The sequence below is a fragment of the Odontomachus brunneus genome, unplaced genomic scaffold (genome assembly GCF_010583005.1).
Source record: "Odontomachus brunneus isolate Ranch 3 - 2012 unplaced genomic scaffold, Obru_v1 Obru_scaffold_132, whole genome shotgun sequence".
NCBI lineage: Eukaryota > Metazoa > Arthropoda > Insecta > Hymenoptera > Formicidae > Odontomachus > Odontomachus brunneus.
Window position 1 is genome coordinate 378,133 of NW_022639582.1, and position 22,994 is coordinate 401,126.

General features: G+C 46.9%; 1 protein-coding gene across 8 annotated transcripts in view; it reads left to right on the top strand.

The window, feature by feature from the left end:
- LOC116850035 (segmentation protein cap'n'collar) overlaps window positions 1-22,994 on the top strand; it is a 122,311-nt gene that overhangs the window by 65,948 nt on the left and 33,369 nt on the right. For 7 of the 8 annotated variants that reach the window (XM_032827821.1, XM_032827819.1, XM_032827824.1 and 4 more), the window contains 4 exons: window positions 7,077-7,393; window positions 7,866-8,069; window positions 21,955-22,189; window positions 22,729-22,953. In XM_032827821.1, the coding sequence (XP_032683712.1) occupies window positions 7,077-7,393; window positions 7,866-8,069; window positions 21,955-22,189; window positions 22,729-22,953 (981 nt within the window). The remainder of the gene's footprint in view (window positions 1-7,076; window positions 7,394-7,865; window positions 8,070-21,954; window positions 22,190-22,728; window positions 22,954-22,994) is intronic. The other variant, XM_032827820.1, reaches the window with a different exon arrangement.

Genomic DNA, 22,994 nt, shown 5'->3' on the forward strand with positions numbered 1-22,994 from the left:
TTTACTCTCTCTTCTATTGCATTATTATTTTTATAGTTAATCAACTTGATATTAATCAAAGAATAGAACTGCACAGAAGTCACTTAATTGTCGATATTAACTAGCCGCTGATAGTGAAATGCTCAATCTTTCCTCCCGTTGATTTTCCTCAACTCAGGTGTCATTAAGAACGAAATCTTTCTCCCCCATGGTTAGACTACAAGATTTTCGCCCGACATACATGGACGACAATTTTTCCTCTGAAAAAAAAGAAGACGCGCGATACGTCGTAAGACCGCATTCTCCCGGCGCGACCGATATTACGACAAACGCTATTGGAGCGACTCGGGGGTTGAGAGAGGGAGGGTTGCTAAATCGGGGGATGACTCGGGGCTATGCCAAGGCAAGATGCACCCCTGACTAAGCCCACGGCACAGCAACGTCGAGCGGATCAAGCCCGGGTATACGCTCCCGGGTCGCAGTGGGGAGCCGGAGAATGGCATTATGGGTAGAGACCTTCCCTTCCTTCCCACCTCGCCTCCGCGCCGCGCATTGTCTGGCAGCCATATTGGAGTAACAGCCAACCCCGTCGTGATTGGTCCGTTTTTTAACGGAGAACCCGTGGCTTGGCACAATACTCGACCAGCCCGTGGTTAGGCAATGCCCGGCTACGCGATAGTCTATCAGTCGACTCCATGCTGCGCCCGCTTCGAACTCGACTGGCGGTGCCCCGGGTATTATGACTCTCCTCAAGATCGGATCGTATAACGCAGAGGCGATCCACGCCACGGCGCGATAAAGGGACTCCCCCGTTCGCCAGTCCGAGGGTGCGTCCAGTTTTCGCAGTTTTCTCCTCCGCGTCGGAAGTCCTTGCTTGTTGTTATTGTTGTTGATGACGATAATGATGACGACGACGATAATGATGATCTGAGATCATCTCCGCGATAGCCAGGCGTTAGCGTGTGAACGAGGAATGCACGACGAAGGATTAACCCACCCCGAGGATTAGCCCTTTTACATCCGGACGTCCCGGACGAGCTCAGTCCGACGGACATCCTGTTACCTGCCGGAGTGCCCGCCACGAGAGCTCGATGCTCCTCCAGCTTTCTCCCGGAGAACGACACTCGCTGTCGAAAATGCGGATCTGTACATGAAACTATGTGTCCAGTGCATCACGAGCGTATGTCGGCATTCGTCGTCCGCGTCCGCTGTAAGACGCGTCAGTGACTGGAAGTATCGCCGAGAAAAGAGCTGTGTTTTGCGTTTGTGGTTTCCTGTGTGATCCACGTGAGCCGCGATTTGGATTACGGTCGCGTCCTGGATTAGGACCCGAGGAACAATAAAGGTACGTGCGGACGAGCGTCGGGCGATCTGTGCGCTTCGTGTCATACGGCAGACTCGGTGGGGGATTGCGTAACGCGAGCACGTGTAGTTACTTGAGCGACAATTTGTCTTAATCGCCGCGATTTGACAACGGACACGCGACGTGTCATTGACAATGCTCACGTTTCACGCAGAAATGATAGTTTACATGTCGGGTCTCGTGCCGTCGCCATTCCGCCGCGATCCTCCTTGAACTCGATAACCTACCCGCCTTCGGATGTCTATCAGGAATCTTTGCATTGCACTTTTAGCTCCACTCCTTGTCTCGATTAATCGCTTTCCTGCATTACGTGTGTACTTCAACCAGGCGGAACAATTATCACTTGTAAAAGATCCAAGTACTGACTTGAAGTATAATATATACCTCATATATGAGATATGTAATCGTATAATTGATATACGCGATGATCACATATACGAAGTGTATAATCATCACAACATCGAAGCGTCTCGGATGAAATGAAAAATTCCGAGTATAATCCCTTTAATTCTCAGGAGATCGATCCACATGGTCCACTTTTCCGGCTCGATAAATAAAAATGAAATACTTTGTATCAGCTATGATGGAAGTTTTTGGCTTGCTGGCAAATTCCTTGATGGAACAGACACTGACACTTGATTACCATTCCGTTAAGATTTACACGAAACGCGCCGAATAGTCAACGAACTCCCGTGTTTAGCTGAGCCGATCAAGCCAGACGCTTTTAAGAGTCACGGGATACGATCAGCGTAAGACACATCGGGGACGCACGTCAGCGTCCGTCCAATTGACCAGCTCGCGCACTCGTCCGACGAAACAAGACTCGACGAAATGGTCGACAGTTCGACGTCGATCAGCGGCAGGATTGATGGTCACAATTACGATTTATCGTGCTCGGCAGGTGACGCGCGACGGTACGCGCGTTTCTTTAGCTCCAAATGAGATGTCAAGCTCCGTTCCCGGAGCGTTAACGTCGGCCACCGGCCGAACTGTTGTCACCCTTCCACGAGGGGTGCGCGAATGAGATTTGTCGGGCTTATATACACGTACGCGTTATATCTGTCATCCCCGGGAATAGGACAATCGTGCCGGTGCATTCAGCCACGGGGATTCCTACCGACTTCGTGTCGGATGCACCGTCTGCGAACGAATAGAGAGGGAAAGAACGAAGATCTCTGCGCGCTCTCCCGATTCCCGGTACGGAGAAGGACCGTCTCGACACCGAAAATTTTGTCGAGTAATGCAAGAATTATTATCCAACGCGGTGCACCGTCGGGACGATGCGAAAGAAAAGGGAAGGGCGGGTACGGGGAAGGGAAGAAAATGGTCGTTAAGCGTGCGCGCGAAATATGAGAAATGATCTGTCGACGTTCCGGTGGCTATGGAAAAAGCCGAACGCCGGGTTCAAAGACGCCGTGGAATTGAAAAAGCCGAAGGGCCGCGCCATTAGATGCAGCGTGATCGGGCGAATTCCGCGCGACGGGCATGGTCGAGGGAAAATCCATTGCGACGGTGGAACTTCCGCGAAAGGTGCGGAGGAAAAGCTTCCTTATTTACTACGCGAAGCGCCAGCGATCGCGCCAGTGATTAGAACGTACATGATTCGGTCGTGGACGAACCTTGAACCCCCCCCTCTACCCTCCCTTCTCTACCCAACCGCGGTTTAGCGTAGCTCTCGGGCGACATGCCGCCTACTAACCACCTGTCCTCAAATTAATTTAAAAAGTCGCTCTCTAATATATCGTTGAGAGAGTTTAATCTGACAATCGGTGGCAGCGTCCATTCTCAGCCTAAGGAGAATCTTACGCCAATCCAATATCGTCGTGCACGTTGTCTGGAGGAGGTATGACAAGTATCGACAGGCAATGAAATCGTACGAAGAACACCTGACATTTTCGTTGCTAACGCAACATCGAAGTTTTTACCTCGTCCATAAGAAATGTACGAGCGAATAAACTAGTTTCGTTTATTCGTCGACTCCGTCGTACAGAAAATATATTTAACGTGACACACAACGTGGCCGAACGACCACTTCCCAAGTGTTCCCGGTGTTGCTTAACTTCAGTAATCAGACGAGAGCCAATGCTCTCGATGTCGTACAACAGTTGGCCATTCCACAAAAAGTATTTTAACTTACACGTTGAGTGAGCAAAAAAGTACGGTTCGATTTCTCAGTCGACTCTAACTCCATTGCATTCATTGGAAACGTGGAATCATTCACCATTCATCATTCATCGTCGTTGTCTATAATCCTTCGTCAACGCTTTCTGACAGCGTTAGTCCACCTCCACCGGCAGAAGGTAGCCGATTTACCGTTGAAGAAGGACCAGGAACTGTTTGCCTGGCCGAATATTTGTCGGAGATTTTTAAATATTCATCTCCAAAAGAGAAATCGCTTCTTCTTTCTTTCGGTCAGAGAAGGAAGTACGTATAATGACGAGAGAGAGAGAAAGAGAGAGGGAGAGACAGAGAGAAGAGAGAGAGAAAGAGAGAAATTGCGGGGACAAGTTACCTTCAAGACGCGCGTGCAATGAATTTCTGTTGCGACAAGAAGAGCGCGAGAGAAATTACATTATGTAAATTCTCGTGCGAACGTTAAGGGAGGAGGAGCGCGGGAACAAGCGCGATAATAAAGTTCGCAAAAAATTATGCTCCGCCCGGCTAAAAATTATTCTTGCACCAATTACGAGCATGGCGCACACTTGGACGTGCACGCCGCGGCTGAAAGTAATTTCTCCTCGTAATTCCGCCGGACTTTAAATAGGCTTTACGTCGTACAGGAAGGGGCTGCTCCGACTACCCTCAAATTACAGGCGGCCATTATCGCGCAGTCGGCCTCGCATTTGGGCCAGACAATGGCCGCCACCACTCGTTAATGTAATAAGCATCCGAAAGACGCGATCTCTCTCTCTCTCCCTCCTCTTTCTCTCTCTCTCTCTCTCTCTCTCTCTCTCTCTCTCTCTCTCTCTCTCTTTTTCTGTCTCTCTTCTCCTCCGAGACAGCACACCGGCATTCACGAAGTAGAAGCCGCGCAGGACGAAAATCCTCCTCTTCTTCGGCTGACCTGTCCGTCGCCGTTTCGTCGGCGGGCGGACCTGCTCGGCTTCCAGGCGCGCGTCCGGCCCCCTAGGAATTATTATTTTATGAGATTATTATCTCTAATAACATCGCTCAACCGCGGGGGAGAAAAAGGAATACGCTTTTGTGTCCGATGGAAATGTTCACACGTGGAAGTCACTCGCCCGAGCTGCTCGATGTTATCGACGCGTTTTGTCAAAAGCTCAGGTAGAAAAATTCTAGCAACCCTTTTAGGATCTACAATCTGGTCACGCGCGAAATATCGAACACTGTGCGGCAAATTAATGCCGCAAGCACGAGAGAGTGAGATTCATCAAGAGTTCGCGTGGAGTTTATTACCATATTCGGCATAAATAAAGTAACATCGTTCAGCCTTATATTTCGCTTCGTACGATCGCAGCAAACTCTTTCCTTAAAAAGTACATGATTATTATGGAAATATCCAAGCTTGAGAATCAATTATCACGCATTAAGTATTGAGTCATTATGAAATTCACTCATACCTGCAACGCTTCAGATTTATTACACAATGTGTATATAGCTGTAACAATCGACAATGTTCGAATTAGATATCCGTAGTCTTTGTAGGAATATTTCTACTAAGAATTGCCGATTAACAAGATAGTAACGTAACACAACACGCGAAATTATTTTGTTCACCAACTGACCGCGATTTGTATTCTTCAGCCCCGCAGTTCCTCTCGACATGAAACTTCCATTGCTCGACCGTGAAAATATTGCTTGTCTGTTCCGGAGAAGCATGAGGGTACATTATACTACTTACTCGTTAGTTACTCACTCGTCGTCTTTGTATCTTGGACTGAAAATCACGAGGAGCGATTCGAACGTACGTGTTATTTTTCACTTTTACGGAAGGGACGAAAATAGAGAAGAGGTCGACGGTCAAATGCGATTGATCAAAGGGCAGGAACAATCGGGGGTTGTTCTAAGCCAGTAGGTAGATTTTCAACATTCCTTTGCCTCTCACTTTGCCTCTCATATTCAATTGAGTTTTGCTCTATTGAAAATTTCTACTCGTCCGTCGCTGACTATTAGTTTGCGAGCGTCATTCTCCTAGAGTAAGTTCTTCCCGAATCGAGTCATAAGTTTCTTCCACACGATGGCAAACTTTCTTCAAGTGCCGTGCATATAGCAAAGAATGATATAAGTGGCTAAAATTTTGGCATTATTAATTGCTCTTAGTGAAACGTGACGAGTGCAAGAGAAGCAAGGGTGTTTCAGACTCAATAACAGTTTCGTCGTCGGAGCCTCTTATAAATTGGAAACACACGATGCACAATTTTATGCCTTCTAAAATGCAGTGAATGAACTGATCGGTAGCATGCATGTAAAAATACATGAAATCGTGCATCGTGTAATTCTAGCTTTAGATGTGTTGATAAAAATTACAGTGCTTTTGATACAAATATGATAAATAATTCTTTTGCACTTTGATGGACATTGTGTGTGAAGAGAAAATTTGCGACAAAACACGCGACAGAGTGCAGTGCCCAATCATTATATGGAGAAAAAAGTTTGGTTGGATTAATCAAATGTCTGGTGACATATAAACGAACCAGAAATTCCGGTCGAGGTTACCAAAATTCTGTTCAAATTACTAAGATTTCTGATTACCAAGAACTTACAACTGTTTAAATTAACCAGAAATTCTGTTAACTTGAACAGGATTCCGGTAACTTCAACCGGATTCTGATACGTTCATGCTTCACCGAACATTTGGTAGATTTAACTTTTCTTCTCGTATATGTAAAACGATCTGTTTGAAATATTTGTTCCAAGACTAAGACCTCCTATCACTGGCGCGAATAAATATCCGGTGGCGCAGCAGATAAGGTATTGAATTCTCACGTGTAATGCATTGCGTGGCGGCTCTTCCTCGAAACCGAAATCCAATTACTCCAGCGCATCCCCATCGCGATGTTGAAAATAGTTGGACATAAGTGGACCAAGTAATTACTCTCTTTCGTTGCGTTTCAATTAAAATATATCCGCGCGAATCAGGAATTTAATTATAATCAGCGAATGGCGCGTTGCGTAAAATGCAAATACACAATAATCGATGCCACGAAGCGAGTGGTACGGTAACACGTGTGAACAACATTTTTCGCCAATCAATGCGAGGACACGTGCATGTTTACTAATTGTCACTGACGCGGCGGCGCACAGACGGATGTGAAGAAAACGCTAATAATTCTTTATAGCGATTATTTCGTCGGACGAATATTGTGGAATGCGTGTGTAAGAATACTTACCGTGCGGTAATAGTTGTCGGTGACGTGTCGGAACAAAGTTGCACAATAGGACGGATGAGAAACATTCCTGAATGTGTCGTACTATGCAATCAGCCGACTAATTAAATATTCCCGAGTGATCTCTGCGTGAACCTTACGACTGCACGCGAACTTGTTTACGCTCGCTTATGTTTCATCACCTGTATCGTGCTGCGCGAAAAGCGCGCTTCTCGCAAGAAATCGCAATGTGTCGTCGGGAACGCGTCTTCCCTGTCCGTCGGCTCGGGTTTCCCTTTTCGTCGGGTTTGATTCTTCTTCTTTTCGGCGATCCGTTAACGACTAGATCTATTGACGGCGAGTACAAACGAGGACATGAGTACAAACAGATGTGTGTACTTTTGCAGGCGAATACATCCTCAGCTCCGCCGGTCCGAACGGAAGTGGAAGTAGCATCGGAGAGGATAGCCCGCTCCTCAACGAGGCGTCGTTGGGTTTGGACAATCACCCGTTGACTGGCTTGACTGATGATTCGCTGGTGCTAAATGACACTTTAGGACTCGAGCATGATTTTACCTCGGAGCTTCTCGGAGGTAGTCTCTTAGAAAGCGCCGGCGTAGAGGGTCTACTCAGCAACGATACGTTGGGCTTGCCCGACGAATTTAATCTCGAGGAGGCGCTCCAGCTCGTTGGCCTCGATGAGGCTCAACCAGAGGCTTGCGAGGTATTTACGGCGTGCGAGTAACTGCATTGCGAAAGTTCGACGGAAATATGAATATATGACGTGTTCGTCTTTCTCTCCTCGTGTTCTCCACCGCGACGTCGTGACGTCAGAGTCGCGAAATTCTATTCGGATTTCTGTTTCGTCGATGAGACTCTCGCGGCGTTATCTTAATTACGCGATGAGTCGAAATTACTCGGTCGATTTCGTATGAAGTCACGACGTAAATTATCTTGCGCTCAGTTGCAGCGACTAAGCTTTCAAAATTGCTTCTAGTTACAACGATCAATAACAACGCATAATTCTTAGTTAACATAACCCGATATGCCGCGAATTCGTCCTCGACGAGAAAACATTAATATGTTGAACACGACGCGCGCGCTGTAGTAATATTTTTATCTCGCGTGATCACAGCGCCTCGACCTTGGCGCGGTCGTGTGTCCGCCGCGATCATTACATAAAGATTGATTATTAGGAGACGAAACCGGAAGTGAAGAAGAAGAAGAAGAAAGAGGACATCGCTGAGGACTCCGCGAGTGCAGAGGGCGGCGCGGCCATCACCGCGTCGAGTAACGCCGAGGTCGCGAAGTCATCCAGGTGCGAGGATCCCGAGACCGGCGACATGATTCACACACCGCAGTTTCATCATCCCCATCATCCGCACCACCGCTCCTTCCAGGTACGTCTGACCCTGATTTCATTGCCTGCAGATTAGTATACACGTGCCGCTGCCTCTCTCGTTACCGCGCGCGCACGCAATGTCATCCGTGATAGTGACATTGTAATGATTTATGTGCAGAATACACACAGGCGCGGCGTACACAGTAAACACATTTGTTGCGTCCGAGTGAGCGAAGAACGTCGCGGAGAGACTGTCATTTTTCCAATTTTCTCTCAACATTTTCTTAAGTAACCCGATACAGCCCGGCGCACACGAATCACATCGCAAACAACATTCTTTTTTTCGATTCTAACTCCAGTTCGAACATGCTCTAATACGCGGTTATCGGAAAAGTTATCGGACTCTCGATAACGCGTATAGCTAAATTGACTTCCCCAGCGGTATCTTGAGCGCCAATTCACGCGATACACGCGGCTGCAGTTTCGCGAAAGAGAGGAAGAAAGGAGCCCTGAGTGCGGCCGTTGAGAGCGCGCCATTCGCGCGATTTTTCGACATTCCGTTAATGAGAGCTGCGGAATGGCGCTGTGATACCGCGAGAGGCAACGGTGATATACGAAGTAGGAAACAAACGTCGGGGAGATAAGAACGGCGCGCAAAGCCGCGCAGTTAGAGCGGCGTTTACGGTCCATAAACGGGACACTCTTTATTTACAGCGTCGACCGCGAAAATACCGATGCCGGCTCTATACCTGCGGCCCTGCGCTCTCTTCTGTCCTTTCTTCTCCCCCCCTCTCTCTCTCTTGCGGGTTCGACAATTACACATCGTAATCGCGTTTTAATGTGACGACTTTAAGACGGACACTCACGTCAAAAATTCACCGCCTCTGTGATTCGCCCTCTTCAGCCACATGATCCGTTTCGTTTGCACCTGAACTTTTTCCAGTCCAACATGAAGAGAGTACGGTATGTAAGGAATCCGTAATCGCTGTTCTTTGGTGCAACTCTGCCAAATAGAATAATTCGCGAGAGGATCTCGTTATATTGAAATAAGTCAGACGTGCGCGCCGAATTATTCTTTGCGGTCTTTATCTCAAACATACGCTGAACCTACCTTCTTTGTTCAAACTATCCTTTAAAATTCCTTTAAAATTTAAGATGGTACTGAATTCCTCTTTGCACGACACTTTGCGCATCATCTCATGATACGTGCAGATAAATTGCAACTCTCTGTGCACTATACGCTCCGTGATGCTTGACAAAATCACCTTCAAGCACTGTCCAGAATGACAAGTTTGAATGTTTTTCTTCTTGAAATGAGTCTTTGTTCATATTTTTTCTTTTCTAATAATTCAGACAATCACACGAAGGAAAAAGTTTGATTGAGTTGATCAATTTCTAGTATAATATGAACGAACCAGAAAATTTCGACTGCACAGAGAAAAATGATTTGCTGGTCCAGCAAATTTTCTGCTGGTCTAACAAAATCTTTTCGTTATTATATGGACAGCAAAAAGATTTGCTAAGAATACTAATCACTATTTGCTGGATATAATTTGCTGAATCTACAAATTATTTTGCTGTAAGAACCATGATGGACTTATATAAGAAGTTGCAGTTTTGCTCCGATAGCAAATAAATTTACTAAGGATACATTATTTTGCATCAATAGCAAATTAATCTGATTCTTAGGACAAATACACTAAACAAATTTTTTCTATCCTGGTAACGAAACTACTTCTGCTTTGATAACGAATAATTTATAAAATTAGTTACGTCAACTAAATTTTGTTGTGTTTTTTTTCCACTATGTTGTGCAGTAGCAACGATTTTGTTATTAAAGAGCAAAATTATTTTTCTCCATGTGATGTTAGCAGAATTCTATTAAACTTAACAAGATTCTGGCTAATCAGAAATCCTGATTGGGACCAAAATATTGTCAACTTGAACAGAATCCTGCTAACCAGATTTTCTGGTTCGCTCATATTTTACAAGAAATTACTTTTTTTCGTGTACAATCTTTGTGTTACCGTATGTTGCAATGTAATCACGCGATGTTGCATACACAATTTCCGTGCTGGCAGTTGGATACTCGAAAGCTAACCGATACAAAGTATCTTTACACGCATTTCGCGCAGTTTTACGATGACGATTCGATTACGCGTTAGTCGAATCTCTTACATGGGCACGCTGACCCTTACACGGGTTTCACTATCTAGCAATCTAGACGCAGCAGTCGCGCGGATGACTATTACCGCTTGTGGTTTTAAGAGGCTGCTACAACTACCGACTTAGGTCACGGACGCTGTTCGGCGGCAGATTTACAATTTTTGCAGTTCGCGAGAGGCCGGCTCGCTGATTGTAATTGCCGCTTGTTGGATTTGCTTTGTGTTTGTGCGGCTTAACCGCCGCGATTCCGCCGGGATAGTTTGCTCGCTGATTCACCACCTTTGACATCGGTTGCGGTAAACATGCGTACGTTATTATTATTTGCGAGCGCGACATACGTTAACGCGACAGAGAATTCGTGGACGGATTCGAGCGACGGAGAATCACAAATCGAATTTTGCAGTTTTCCCTTGTATAACTTTCCCCCGGGGCTTACCCGTCCTCCTTTCTCGACCTCATAATTATTTTCAACGTCTCCGCGATTACGAGAGACACTATTCGCGCGTTTTGAGATTAAACCTTCTCTCGCCTGCTCGTTACAGCTTTACAGCGTTATAGAATTTTATGGCACGCGCGGAACAAGTTCTGGCGCCGAACAAATCGCGCCTATTAGAAAGCTGTGCGCGTACATTTGGTGTCTCGGGAATCGCCCGTTGCGTGTGTGGACGTTTTATAAAGTGTAAATCAAATTTTATCAGACGTGGCAATGCAGCGACCTCGCCAGTACTCCAAATGCGAGCAGCAGTATTCGGTTATAATGATAAACACACGACGTCCCCGAAAACCTTTCTTGTTGGTGTGAGTATATAATCATGAAAATCGCACCGCTGCATACACACTCGCACTCTCTTAAAATGAATCAGTCAAACATCGCTGAAAACAGTGAATATACACTGATTGCAGTTATAAGTATAGCACTGAAAGTGCTCAGTGTTATACTCATAACTGATATCAGTGATTATTCACTGATTCACTTTAAGAGAGCACGCACACACGTGCAAAAAATTCGGAACTGATAACGAAATCGTGTCAAGGTACACCGGGAAGTCGGACGTACATTTGATGACAGACGCATGAAATTTCACGGCGAGAAATTTTACAAGCGAGAATATTTGCTGCAGCTATATTATCTTTTTCCTCGTTTTCTTTTTTACACATTAACAAGTGATGTTACCGATCTCCGACTGTTATAACGTCACAATAAATAACACATTATCAGCCGTTCGCGGAGAAACAATTACGGTCACGTGTATGCATATAATTATTACATCAAACGGCGATCAATTATGCGTCGCTGTACTTAAAAGTATCGCTTATATAAACATTCAACATAGTAGAGCTCCATATATTGCCTCGCCACCTTTGCTACATTGATCAGAAGCTTGAAAAACAGGGAGACGTGTGCAGCAAAAGGAGTAAAAAACTAGTTTTCCTTCGTCTTTTAGAATTGTTGCATATGGACAAGATGCATACGCCTCACAATATATATACTCAAATGTTTAGACATGTATACTAGTGGATTACGACACGCGTCTTAGACACAATTGATAGCTTACTAACTTGTCAAAACTAGGAGAGTTATTATTAATTATTATCAATTACTATTAGTATTATCATTATTTATTACTCAGTGCCCTTAATTATATTGTTAATTATATTATTGTTACACAAGAGTTGGTCGATAATGATTCAATTTTGATAGTTTGATACGCTTCCAATTTTATTGTGTCAAAACCGTTTTGCAACCCGCGGTGCGTCTCGTACGATTTGCATCGATACATTTGCACGTGGCAAATTTCAATGACGTCAAAAGCGGATGATCGACCGCGTTGGACCACCGAGGACCGTCAGCGAATTGTCGAAACTCGCGTGACTCCTCGAGTCGAGGCTCTTACGAGCTCCCCGTGAGATGAAGCTGGATTCGAGAAAATTCCCGAAGCCCTTAGACATTTCCTCAGACCTGGGATTCCGTGGCCGTGTCGCCGGGGCCGCGTCGTTATGACGCGCCCCGTCGAGAAATCACGTCGTTGTAGGAGAAGAGTACTATCGTGACAATGACCTACCCAGATAGATAGTCCAGCGGACGACGAGCCGTGACGCAACGCGTACGTGTGCAGGACTCGCGTGCACGTGGAGGAACACATCTGAAAAGCCCCGCCAATGGGAGAGGTGGCAGGCCCCTACCATGAAGCGAGCGTTGGACGCGATCGCGATGTTTGTGATCCTGGCCGTCGGCGTCGGCACTCACGGACGACACGCGGCTGGAAGTGAACCTCGCGGATCTCGCGGAAAAATCGTCTCTTTGCGCGGACGGAACGAAGGAAAACAGAAAAGGAGAGAAGCAGCAGAGGAAGAAGATCGACCGCACTGTCTCAGACGTCCGTTCCACTGATAAATACGACCGAGCATTTTCGGAAGAAGTCCCGGGCTGCGATACCCGCTGATAGAGTGTGGAGTGTCCAGACTGTTCCTCTGGTTAAGAACTGGTTCCTGAAGTAGGTGTCGGGCTCGCTCGCCGAAGCTCGCTCCAAGTAACCGTCGAGATTCCCCGGCTAGATATCACCGGGTGGATCCGTCGTATTGTCGATGAAAAACTGGTTGCAAAATGAGGACACGAGACTTCCGCGATCGGTCCCCCACGGCCTTGTATCACTGACTTCGGCGGCCGGAGTGCCTCGTTTGGTGTGAAATTCGTCATTTGCATGGACTTCCGCAAGCACGCGGCAGAACGTCGGGTACGCCGGCGTTACGTGAACGCTAATCCTACGATGCGTAGTAGTGCGCTGTCGCGTCTGAGATTAAACCGCACGAGACGCGTGTGATAAAGCCGCGTACTGCCACAATGACTATCTGTACGTATCGCGTCCGCTCGTAGGAGATTCGAAGCGATTTGAACGAGGCCAAGGAACCCACCTTCTTCGGCCTCTCCGTGAGACCGCCCACGTTGGGTACACAAAAACTTCGTTTCGTGGTTTTGAAGATAACATTCGGTACAGATAATACCGCCCGTCAGTCGGCTGAGATCTTTTCTGTGAATGCAGGCAGATAATATATATATATATATATATATATATATATCTATATATGAAGTTGTATGACGCGGTATAAATAATATAATACAGTGCAATATACACACATATGTAATAAACGTACGATAACGACGCGCAAGCGGACGAACGGATGTGTCATTGTCGTCGAAAGGTGGTAGTTGCCTGTGAAGAGAGTTGTTCGATATCGATACGAAGATCGGTACGTATCACGTGCCCGGTTTGTATTTCGAGTGAAAAGAGTACACATGAACGACGTGCAGCAAGCCTTCGTCAAGCCTCATCCGCAGAGCAACGAGCAAGCGCATCAAGGGAATACAGAATGTTGGAGTCTGGTGCTGGACGAAGGTCTCTTCCAGGTAGATCATGCTACATGCACAATTATTATCGATAACCACGCAAAAATTCGCGATTGCGATAAAAGTAGATATACGATCGTTATCGAAGTTACTCGAAGTCGTTGAAGAACTAGATAAAGATTAATCTGATGACTGAGATCAAAATCTCATCAGCCGACGAGGACACATGTGGAAGCTCGTATTTGAAGGTTAAACAGTGGATCGTCGTGAATACTTTCCGAAATAATGTGAACTTCGGCCTTCGACAGGGTTGACTTCGCCGTGCGAAAATGACGCGCCTTTTCCCCGGCCGGTCGCGCGACTCGGTGAGATTCATATTTAAGACGAGATGTCGAAAATCGGTCCCCCTAGCGCCCAGCTGAAATTTGCGCTTTCGTAATAATCGCACACACACGCGCGCACATGCGCGCGCGCGCGCGCTCACGAACACACCGCACGGTCATGTGTGCGACCTTGCGTCCCGCGTGCGCGAGCGAGCGTGAGCGTGAGCGCATGTGTAGAGCTGTCATTACAACGCAACCGCCGCCTGAGTATTACATACTCCGCGCGCCGCGTCCGCGGGACTCTCAATACGTAATGAGTACACTAAATTAATATATTCCTACGCCCGGGACCTTTGCCTACGGAGAAGGATGTGTCGTGCGTATTATCGTGGAAGGAAGGCTTACGCAAGAAAACGCGCCGTCGCCGCTCGCGAGCCATATCATTTTTGGAGCTCTTCTCTCACGCGACCGTCGTATTAACACTGACCTCAGTCACCTGTAATTGCTACGTGTTACCGTGTACACCGAGGTACAAACGACGCACGTAATGCGACCCATTACAGTCGGGTGGCACATGTTCCGGCGACGTATCGTCACGGATCTACTTTTTTTTTCCTTTTCCTTTTTTTTTTTCATCTTCTTATTCCTCGCGAGGACGACGACGTTACCACGACGAGTGGAAGGAGAGAGACAGAGAGAAGCAGGTAAAACCTCGGGTACGTAGTCTTATCTTGGTTAGCGAGTTTTTTTGCTCGCCATAGATCTACATCGGAGGCGACTAGTAGTTTGTGATACGTGTGGAAGTCGCGGATTATTTGCATCACAGGAAAGCCACTAAGTGTCGCGAGACTAAGAAACTCAATTTATCTATCAGGTTACTTGAGCGTGTTTATAAAGTTGCCGCGGGACACGTTAGAACTTTGTACCGCAGCGAGGAAATCCTTCCTGGAATGTTATTAATATAACACGTTCGTGTTATCACGGTTTATTTAGGACTCTCCCTATAGCTTCCCTGATATCCTTTTTTTTCACGTAATTTTGTAAAGCAGAGTTTGATAATTTGGACATAGAAAACCACTTTTGTGCCGTATTGTGTGTCACACATATGTGACGATGTATTAATCGTTAAGTATTAAATTTTTCTGTACTGTAAGGTCTTTCTTTTTGTCACGTTTTGGCTAGACCCTTTTTGTGGATATTTTTAAAGGAAGAAGGGAGAAGATGGATACTTTTGAAAGACGCACAAAAACGTGCTTCTCGGAGTAGAATGCATATCACGCACCATTAAGATGAACCATTAAGATCTTCTATCTATGTAAAAATATAAATTTACTTTTTCTTTACGAAAGTAAAAAAGAATGAAAATTAATAATTCCGATCGTCGCTACGTAAGATACTTCCCATTTTTATGGGCGCGTCTCATAAACGTCTCCCCGAGTCTCCTTCTGGACAGCGGCAGGTGCGATGTCAAAGAAATAGGAATTCGTCAGGTAACTCTCCTGCCCTTTCATCCGAAGTTTCACGATCTCGGGGTCCTAAGAGGCTGAAAGCTCCGAATGGCCGCGGTTGTGACAACAGAGAGACCTCCCAGAGCCTCAATTCGTAATTAAGTCGACCAACCTGACCGCTTGAGGCGGATTATGGGCTACCAGTGGCGCCTTTGTGCTTAAACCGCAATCGTGATCAACGTCGATCCATCGTCATCGAGTCGGCGCTCCGGAAGCTCCCACGATTTATTGTGAAGCAATATTCTGAATATTCGTGAACAGCGACGAGAGACATTGAGTCGTAGTGGCGCCCGCTGCAAAACTAAAGTCTGGAGACACTGTGACGACCTCAATCGGCGCGTTTGATACGCGAAACATGAAATTTTGTACATTCATCGCGTCGACGGAAAAATTTGCGTTGACTTGCTCTGTGCGATGAAAGCACTTATAATTATAAAGAAAACAATAAGCAATTACGCGCAGAAGCATAAAGGAGGTAGATGTTCGCCTGCAGGTAACGGACGCGGCTACCAGGAATGTTCTACACGAGTTCCACGTAAATAATGAGAGAGCAAACTCGAATATGTGTCGAGACGTGATAATAATTACGCGGCGTCGTGCACCCGTGGGCTCTGACAGAGTTGGAGAAGCGACCGGCATCAAACGATTAAAATACCCACGTGACAAAAAGTCTTCGAAGATGAAAACGGTGGACGTCCCTTTTTGTGGAAATATGTTGATTATCGCATTCCCCGATGTGCGTCCTCGCTTCACATCTCTCAGAAGTAAAAAAAAAAACGTTATGTTTATTAATTACTCGATTGTGTAGTATAGAGTAAAAGCTGCGCTCCCCAGAGCGCGGCGATATTAATCAATTAGGAAATTATCCCGACCGATCTTGTCGTCAGCAGAGCAAATATATGGGCGGCTGTCCGGATAAATTTCAAACCAGTCGGAATTGTGACTACAAGCGGCGTGCATCTTGGAATAGTATGTAGCGTGCATTCTTTCCGCGTCACATATTATAATTTATCTCGTCTCATTAACCTGAGATGCAAAACGAAAAAAGGAAGAGGAATCGATAAAACTCTAACTTGTAGCAAACTAATGCGAAGCGAGTAATGTGGAAAATAACAATTCTACGAAGAAACATATAATCATGTCGCTATGATGCATTTATTATCACGTCAGAACGCGATGTATATTCAAATATAAAGTAATAAAGCGATCGCCCGATCGCTCATTTGGATAATGGTGGGAATATAAAACCAATCAAGCCGTATCGACCGGCTAACCATTATTATCACCGTTCGTCACATTATTATATAATGATCGTAGACTCCGTTTCTCCATCTCTCTCTTTCTTTCTCTCTCTCTCTCTCTCTCTCTCTCTCTCTCTCTCCCCCCTCTCATAATCGAATAAGCAAAGAACTACCGGATGACCTTTGGCCGTGATTGACGGACTTCTCTCCGCCGTGTGTATATCTTTGCACAAGGATTTGCTAGGCCGCGAGCGGTAGCGCGCTATTTGCCGTGGCACTTGGATATTTGCTTAGAACCTCGAGCGCCGCAGGAGTATCCTCCAAGTATCCTTGGACCGGCGAACAATATTTACGCATAACACCGAGTTACGAATCGAGAGGAAAGAAAGTCGGAAGACAGTGGATCGACAGGGGCGGGGTACGAGGCGATGTTCGGGGATAAAGGAGCGAGAGGATCGTGAGAGAGAGAGAGAGAGAGAGAGAGAGAGAGAGAGGCCGCGAAAGGGAGAGCAGGGTACGAGCGGTGGAGGATCGTAAGCCGGTGTAGGAGCCGCGGGACGAAATTAATAAGAGAAACGAGATGTGTGCTATGGAAATGAGAGAGGCGGAGAGTGAGAAAGAAGGAGAGAGACCGAGCAGAGCATCTCTCGGATGCATTGCCGGGGAACTCTCACGAGAGAGCACTCGCCGCGGTATAGCCCACGCCATCGCATTAATCCGACGACCGCGAATCCCGCGAATGAATCATAATTAATAACTTCGCCCATTAGTCGTAAGAGAGTATACCGCGGGCAATGCGCGAGCGCGCGTCTTCTCCTGGGGTATCTTTAATTACTTGCGTTTCGTCGATGACGCATCGCGAGATCGCCGTTTCCGGCTATCCCGCCCCGGTGTGTTTCAACGCGAGAAGGAGGCGCACGTAACACATCCGGCACTTATTGAATCCGCGATACCAACGCCGCTGGATATTACTCACCTGTTCGCGCACGTGCGAAATATCTTTTCCTTTCTTCTCCTCGAGATCAGATTGATTCTCAGTGTCGTTCTCATCGGGACTTCTCTTCGACTCTCGACAGAGTGAAACCCAAAATATCTCAAGTGAACTTTTATCATGATGGTTATCAAATGGCTATCAAATTCGCGACACGGTTTCGTAAGCTAATCGCGAATGTCTTCCTGAGTCGATATCTGTTTGAGCGAACGATACACACACACACACACACACACACCGTCTGCGTCTGTGTTAATTCAAAATCTCGTTGCGCTGCGCGCGACTTCGTAAAATCCTTGATGCGCGTCAATCTCGCGTAATATCCGAAGTCTTACGAGAAAGTGGAGTTTTTAGCGCGCCTCTGTCGCTCGTAAATTCCTACGTGCGCGCACCCCGACCGGGCAATTTTCACCAAGAACCGAGAAACGCCACGGGACGTCACACACAGCCCGTTCCGTTCGCCGGGAATTCCACGCAGCTGCTGGACTTATGCGCTGTGAAATGCATAATGCGCCTCCGCGCCGGGGACTATCTAGGATGTGTGAAACGAATTTCTGTCTTCGTGCAGTCATTGAGGCCACGCGCGCGCACGCCAAGACAAAAGACGCGTTTCTCCGCGACGCGACTTTCGTTAATTCGCCCCGCTAATTAGGGATCCCGGCCGGCAGGCGCGCATCCCTCGGAGACACGGAGACACTCGGTCGTGCGACGAAGAGAGCCGTCCTGTCGCGTCTCTCATGTCGTGTATGCATACGCGCGCATTTACGATCGCGCGGACGCGGGAGGGAAATTCCTGACACGAACGAGTCGGGGTAGGCAGACAAAATATTTTTTCCGCGCACCGCGACGCAGAAAGGGTGGAGGGCTGAATCCGTATCCATCAATATTTTCATTCACAACTTTCGTGACAGAAACGAGCTTTGCCAGCAGTCACGTACGAAAACACACGCGGCGCGGCGAGGTGAAAAGTAGGTAACTCGAGGTAACCGATCGAGGACCGTGGAGAGAGACCATGTAGGTTAAGCGACGACGATGGCAGGTGTCAAGCGGTCAGTTGATCACTGTCAAATCGCGATCGGAATGGCTTCGCTGCCGCGGCCCGTGTGCGTGCCTCGCGACGTTAAGGCCGGAATAAAAACAGAACCGCGAACAGCCATCCAGACGGCACAGAAAGAGAGACTGATCGCGTTTTATGGCAGTTTAAAGGGAAATAAAAACAGGCAGACACGTATGCGTAATACTGTATTCCCGTAAAGTTGATCTAACGCATTCATGCACTCAGCGAAAGAGAGAGAGAGAGAGAGAGACATGTTACTTCAAACATCGACGATACTCGTTTATCGGCAGTTCTCGGCCATCGGTCGGAGAGAGGTAACTATTATTAGAACGATTCAGCACGAATAGAACTAATTTCAAGACTGTTTCCATTGGAAACACGCGTGTCCAATCGGAGTAGCTCGATGAGAATGATAATACGGGCATGAAACGCCGACGACACGAGCCTAAGCGTGTTCGATAACGAGGCAGACTTCCCTCGGAAAATCGATTTGCGCGCAGAGATCTATTGCTGCAGCAACCTCGAGCCGCAGAATCCTCGTTACGGATTTGATAAGGCCGCCAAGATCGCGCGCTGTTAATGTGTATTAGTAGAAGAAAAAGAGTACACGGCTGCTAGGGGGAAAACGGAGGAGGGATGGGGGGGGGATAAAGAGAGGGAGAGAGATCTCGGAAGAAATCTAGCGAGTCCTCGACAGCGCGTCTCAAACATCTGCCGGCGCGCAGATATCTTTCCTCGCGGCCCTCTCGCACGTCCCGCGTGCACGACTCTCCCTCCCGTGCACGTGGTGGAGGAGAGAGATCGCGCACACGTATTCGCACGTTCACGTGCATTCACACGCGGCCAACGTGGTGCACCGACACCACGAGGAGGATGCGCGGGCGCGCGTTGCTGCATAAATCATAAGCGCGCCGGTAGCGCGCGCGGCAGAGGAATGTACATAACGTTCGTTTACCGCGCTCGCATAGATACCATTTGAAACGCGAGTTCGTCAGAGGCGAACACTATGTCGGGCAGCCCTAACGGCTGTCCGATAAATCACACGTCGCGCGCATCAAATCGCGCACGAAAATAACAGTCGCAGCGCGACGCATATCGATCTTACGTTTCGCGCAAACGAGGCAGCGCATTCTAATAATTTCCCGTTCGTTGAGCAAACGGCGGCGTTATTGCGCGGCAATGGAAGGATTAAATAAACTGCCAATTAAATGCGGCGTGCATCTCTGTGCGTCTCCTAAATTGACCCACCATGCGCGAGATTTCCAGTCTGTCTCTCTATCTATCTCTCCTGTGCGACGATGACGACGACGACGACGACGACGACGACGACGACGACGACGACGACGACGACGACGACGACGATGATGACCGTCACGTTAACTGCGTCTCCGTCACGGATTAATTCGCCGTGGAGGTGTAACGAATCGCGAGTATTCCTCGCGACGATTGAAAACTGGCAGCCTCATACGGCCGCGGCGGAAAGCCGGTCGCACATCGACGCGTCGACAAGACGATAATCTCGCCGTCTCGTGCGCGCCGCGAGAAAAGGGAGGAAGAGCAACGCGAGGACGCGAGCGTTTAAATGCGCGCGCGGCTCGCGCCTTTTTTCCCCTATAACTCAATCACGGCCGTTACGTCGAACCAGGATGAGCCGTAAAGTCCGGCCATTAGAAACGCGCGCGTCGCGCTGCACGACAAATCGCCGTGGAACAAAAGTCGCCGTCCTACATTTCGCCGCGGCCACGGCGGCCTACACAGCCGGCAGATGCGCTGACAAGCGAGAATCGCCTTAAAGGCGTCGCGCTCGACAGATTGCACCGGCGACTGATTGATGCGCCCGCGAACAACAATCCAACAGGGCCCGCGCGCCACGGCAGCTTCCCTATTCATCTTCTTCTTGCGTCCGGGCGCATTAGCGACAATACCTACGTGCATTAAGCGCCGGTGGCGGGTACCCCCGGCAGCAACGACAGCAACAGCAGTGGCGGCACTACTACCGCACTTACGCCGCGAGAAATGCAACTCCCCTCTCCTCTCTACTGTTCCACGAGTCGAGCGGAACGAAGAAATTTCGTGAAAGTACGTTGAGAACGCGACTTCTTTCTTTCTCTCTCTCTCTCTCTCTCTTTCTCTCTTTCTTTCACACGTAATTAGCGAACGAGATTCTTCTAGCACGTACTCGGCTGCTACACCGTTTACTCTTGAATATGCATCTCAGAGGATTGCCAATTTTGTTCACAGATCCAAAACTCACACTCAAAATGTAATTCCGTATCTCTTGTATAGTGTCGTACACTGCAATAAAAGCACAAAAATATACAAACCAGACGCTCGTTATCCCGTCCGTAATAGACAACTTCTAATAAGAATCGCAGGATATCATATTTGTAAATTTGATAGATTATATGAGAATGATACTCTCTTATCTGTACTACATAGTTTTGCGCGTTACTGCTGAAAATATGCGTTACGTGTACTCGATTTGAAACGCAGAAACGCGCATGTAATATCGTGTGAAACCACTTCATTTTCTATTAATTTAACGGTATTATTCGCCCCCCGTGCGAAAAATGATAGAATGTAACTGCATCGCCTTAAGCAACAAGCAGGCGCACATATCATACCGACAAATCCCACGGTACAAACGCGTATACTTATTTGGCGGCTACTTATAAAAGTGCCGTGTTTGTAAATCATAAATTTCGCCCGTCATAATTCCCGCATTGATTGACACGCGATCACGATTGACGCACGCCCTTGCAAGGGGAGAAGGATACTTTTGACACGTAGTATCGTTGTTATTAATATCCTTTACCGATCTTACGGTGGAGGCAACACCTACGCGACCAGCGGGGGTTCCTGCCTCCTTGGAATCCAGGTGTCTACTCGGTTGACATTTGACAGGCACGACGGCTACGAGATTCCTCTCGCGTGACACTCGATCGATGGATGTTCGATTCTATGATAATAGAATGTACAAAATAAGATAATTGCAACGAAGGTCGACTACCATACGTGGACTCTCACCAATCGCGTTTGAGCGCAGGCGAAATTTATCAACGTAACTTGACGAAATTGCGATTGATAGATATTTTAATAATTCCCTTCAAGTCTTCATGACAGCAATAAACGTAAAACAATTGCAATTACACAATGCAAGGTATATCAAGATTAATTTTTTTAACATCTAGATAAAATATACTTACTGCTTATAATTGTCTAGAACTACTTACAGTAGTTGTCCGCAACTACTGTAAGAGCATCTCTGTAAAAAGTACGTTTTTTAGAAGGATCAAATTCACTCGTTTCAGGGTCGTATGCCGTTCATGCGAGCGATGAGCGTGGAACAGCGGTGGCAGGATCTCGCGTCTCTGTTATCCCTTCCGGGAGCACCAGATCACTTCGCACATCCGGCGCATCCGGGATATCCAGGACACGGTATAAGTCACAGTCATTACGAGGCGCAACGTAACGTACTGCTTCACAATCCTACCTTAGCACCACCGGTCGGGGATCTCAATTCGACAGGACCTTATCACAATGTCGGTGAGTGTCGTCTAAAATTATACGGAGGTTTTATTCCACTTTCTTTAAACTTTTACATTACATCACATTAGTTTTACATTTACGTTAAACTTTTACATTAAATTTTTCTGCTGTTGAATGCAACGGCGAATTATGCGGTGCGATTAATATTGAAATAAGTAAAGCTAACGAAGAATGTCGGTTGAAATATAGTTTTTTTAATAAAGCTATGAGGACGTGTAGAGAATCGATCCTAGACTCCTACCTGGAAAAATGAGAGCACCCTTCGAAGATTTGTGCCGCTTTTACTACCCACGAAACTTTTCGCTAACAGAAATAAAAGAAATATTTTTTGGGCGGGATTAGTATTATTTTGAGAAATTCTGACAGGTTACCGATATATATACAAACAAGATGTTTTTAATTCAGCATAATGCACAAGAATACTGATGTTACACATAAGTCTTTGAAGGACACAAAAATAATACGAAAATTATGCAATAATTTGAAGTATCATCTAAGAAATTTCATTGTCTGAACTAAACTGCTCACTGTTACAGGTGGGTCGTCGAATTTGGGTTCAGCCGTGGCAACATCGATGAATCTGACGAACAGCAGCGAACCAATGGGTGCAGAGAGTGGTGCAACTTACAAGTCTGAGCCTAGCGATATGATGTATTATCATGCGCCGGCAACAGATTCCATCAATCAAACCACGGACGGATTTCTTTCGTCTCTACTTAATGACGAGGATTTACATCTGATGGACATGGCCATGAACGATAGTAAGTATAAATTCTTAACCTTGTATTATCACGATCCATTA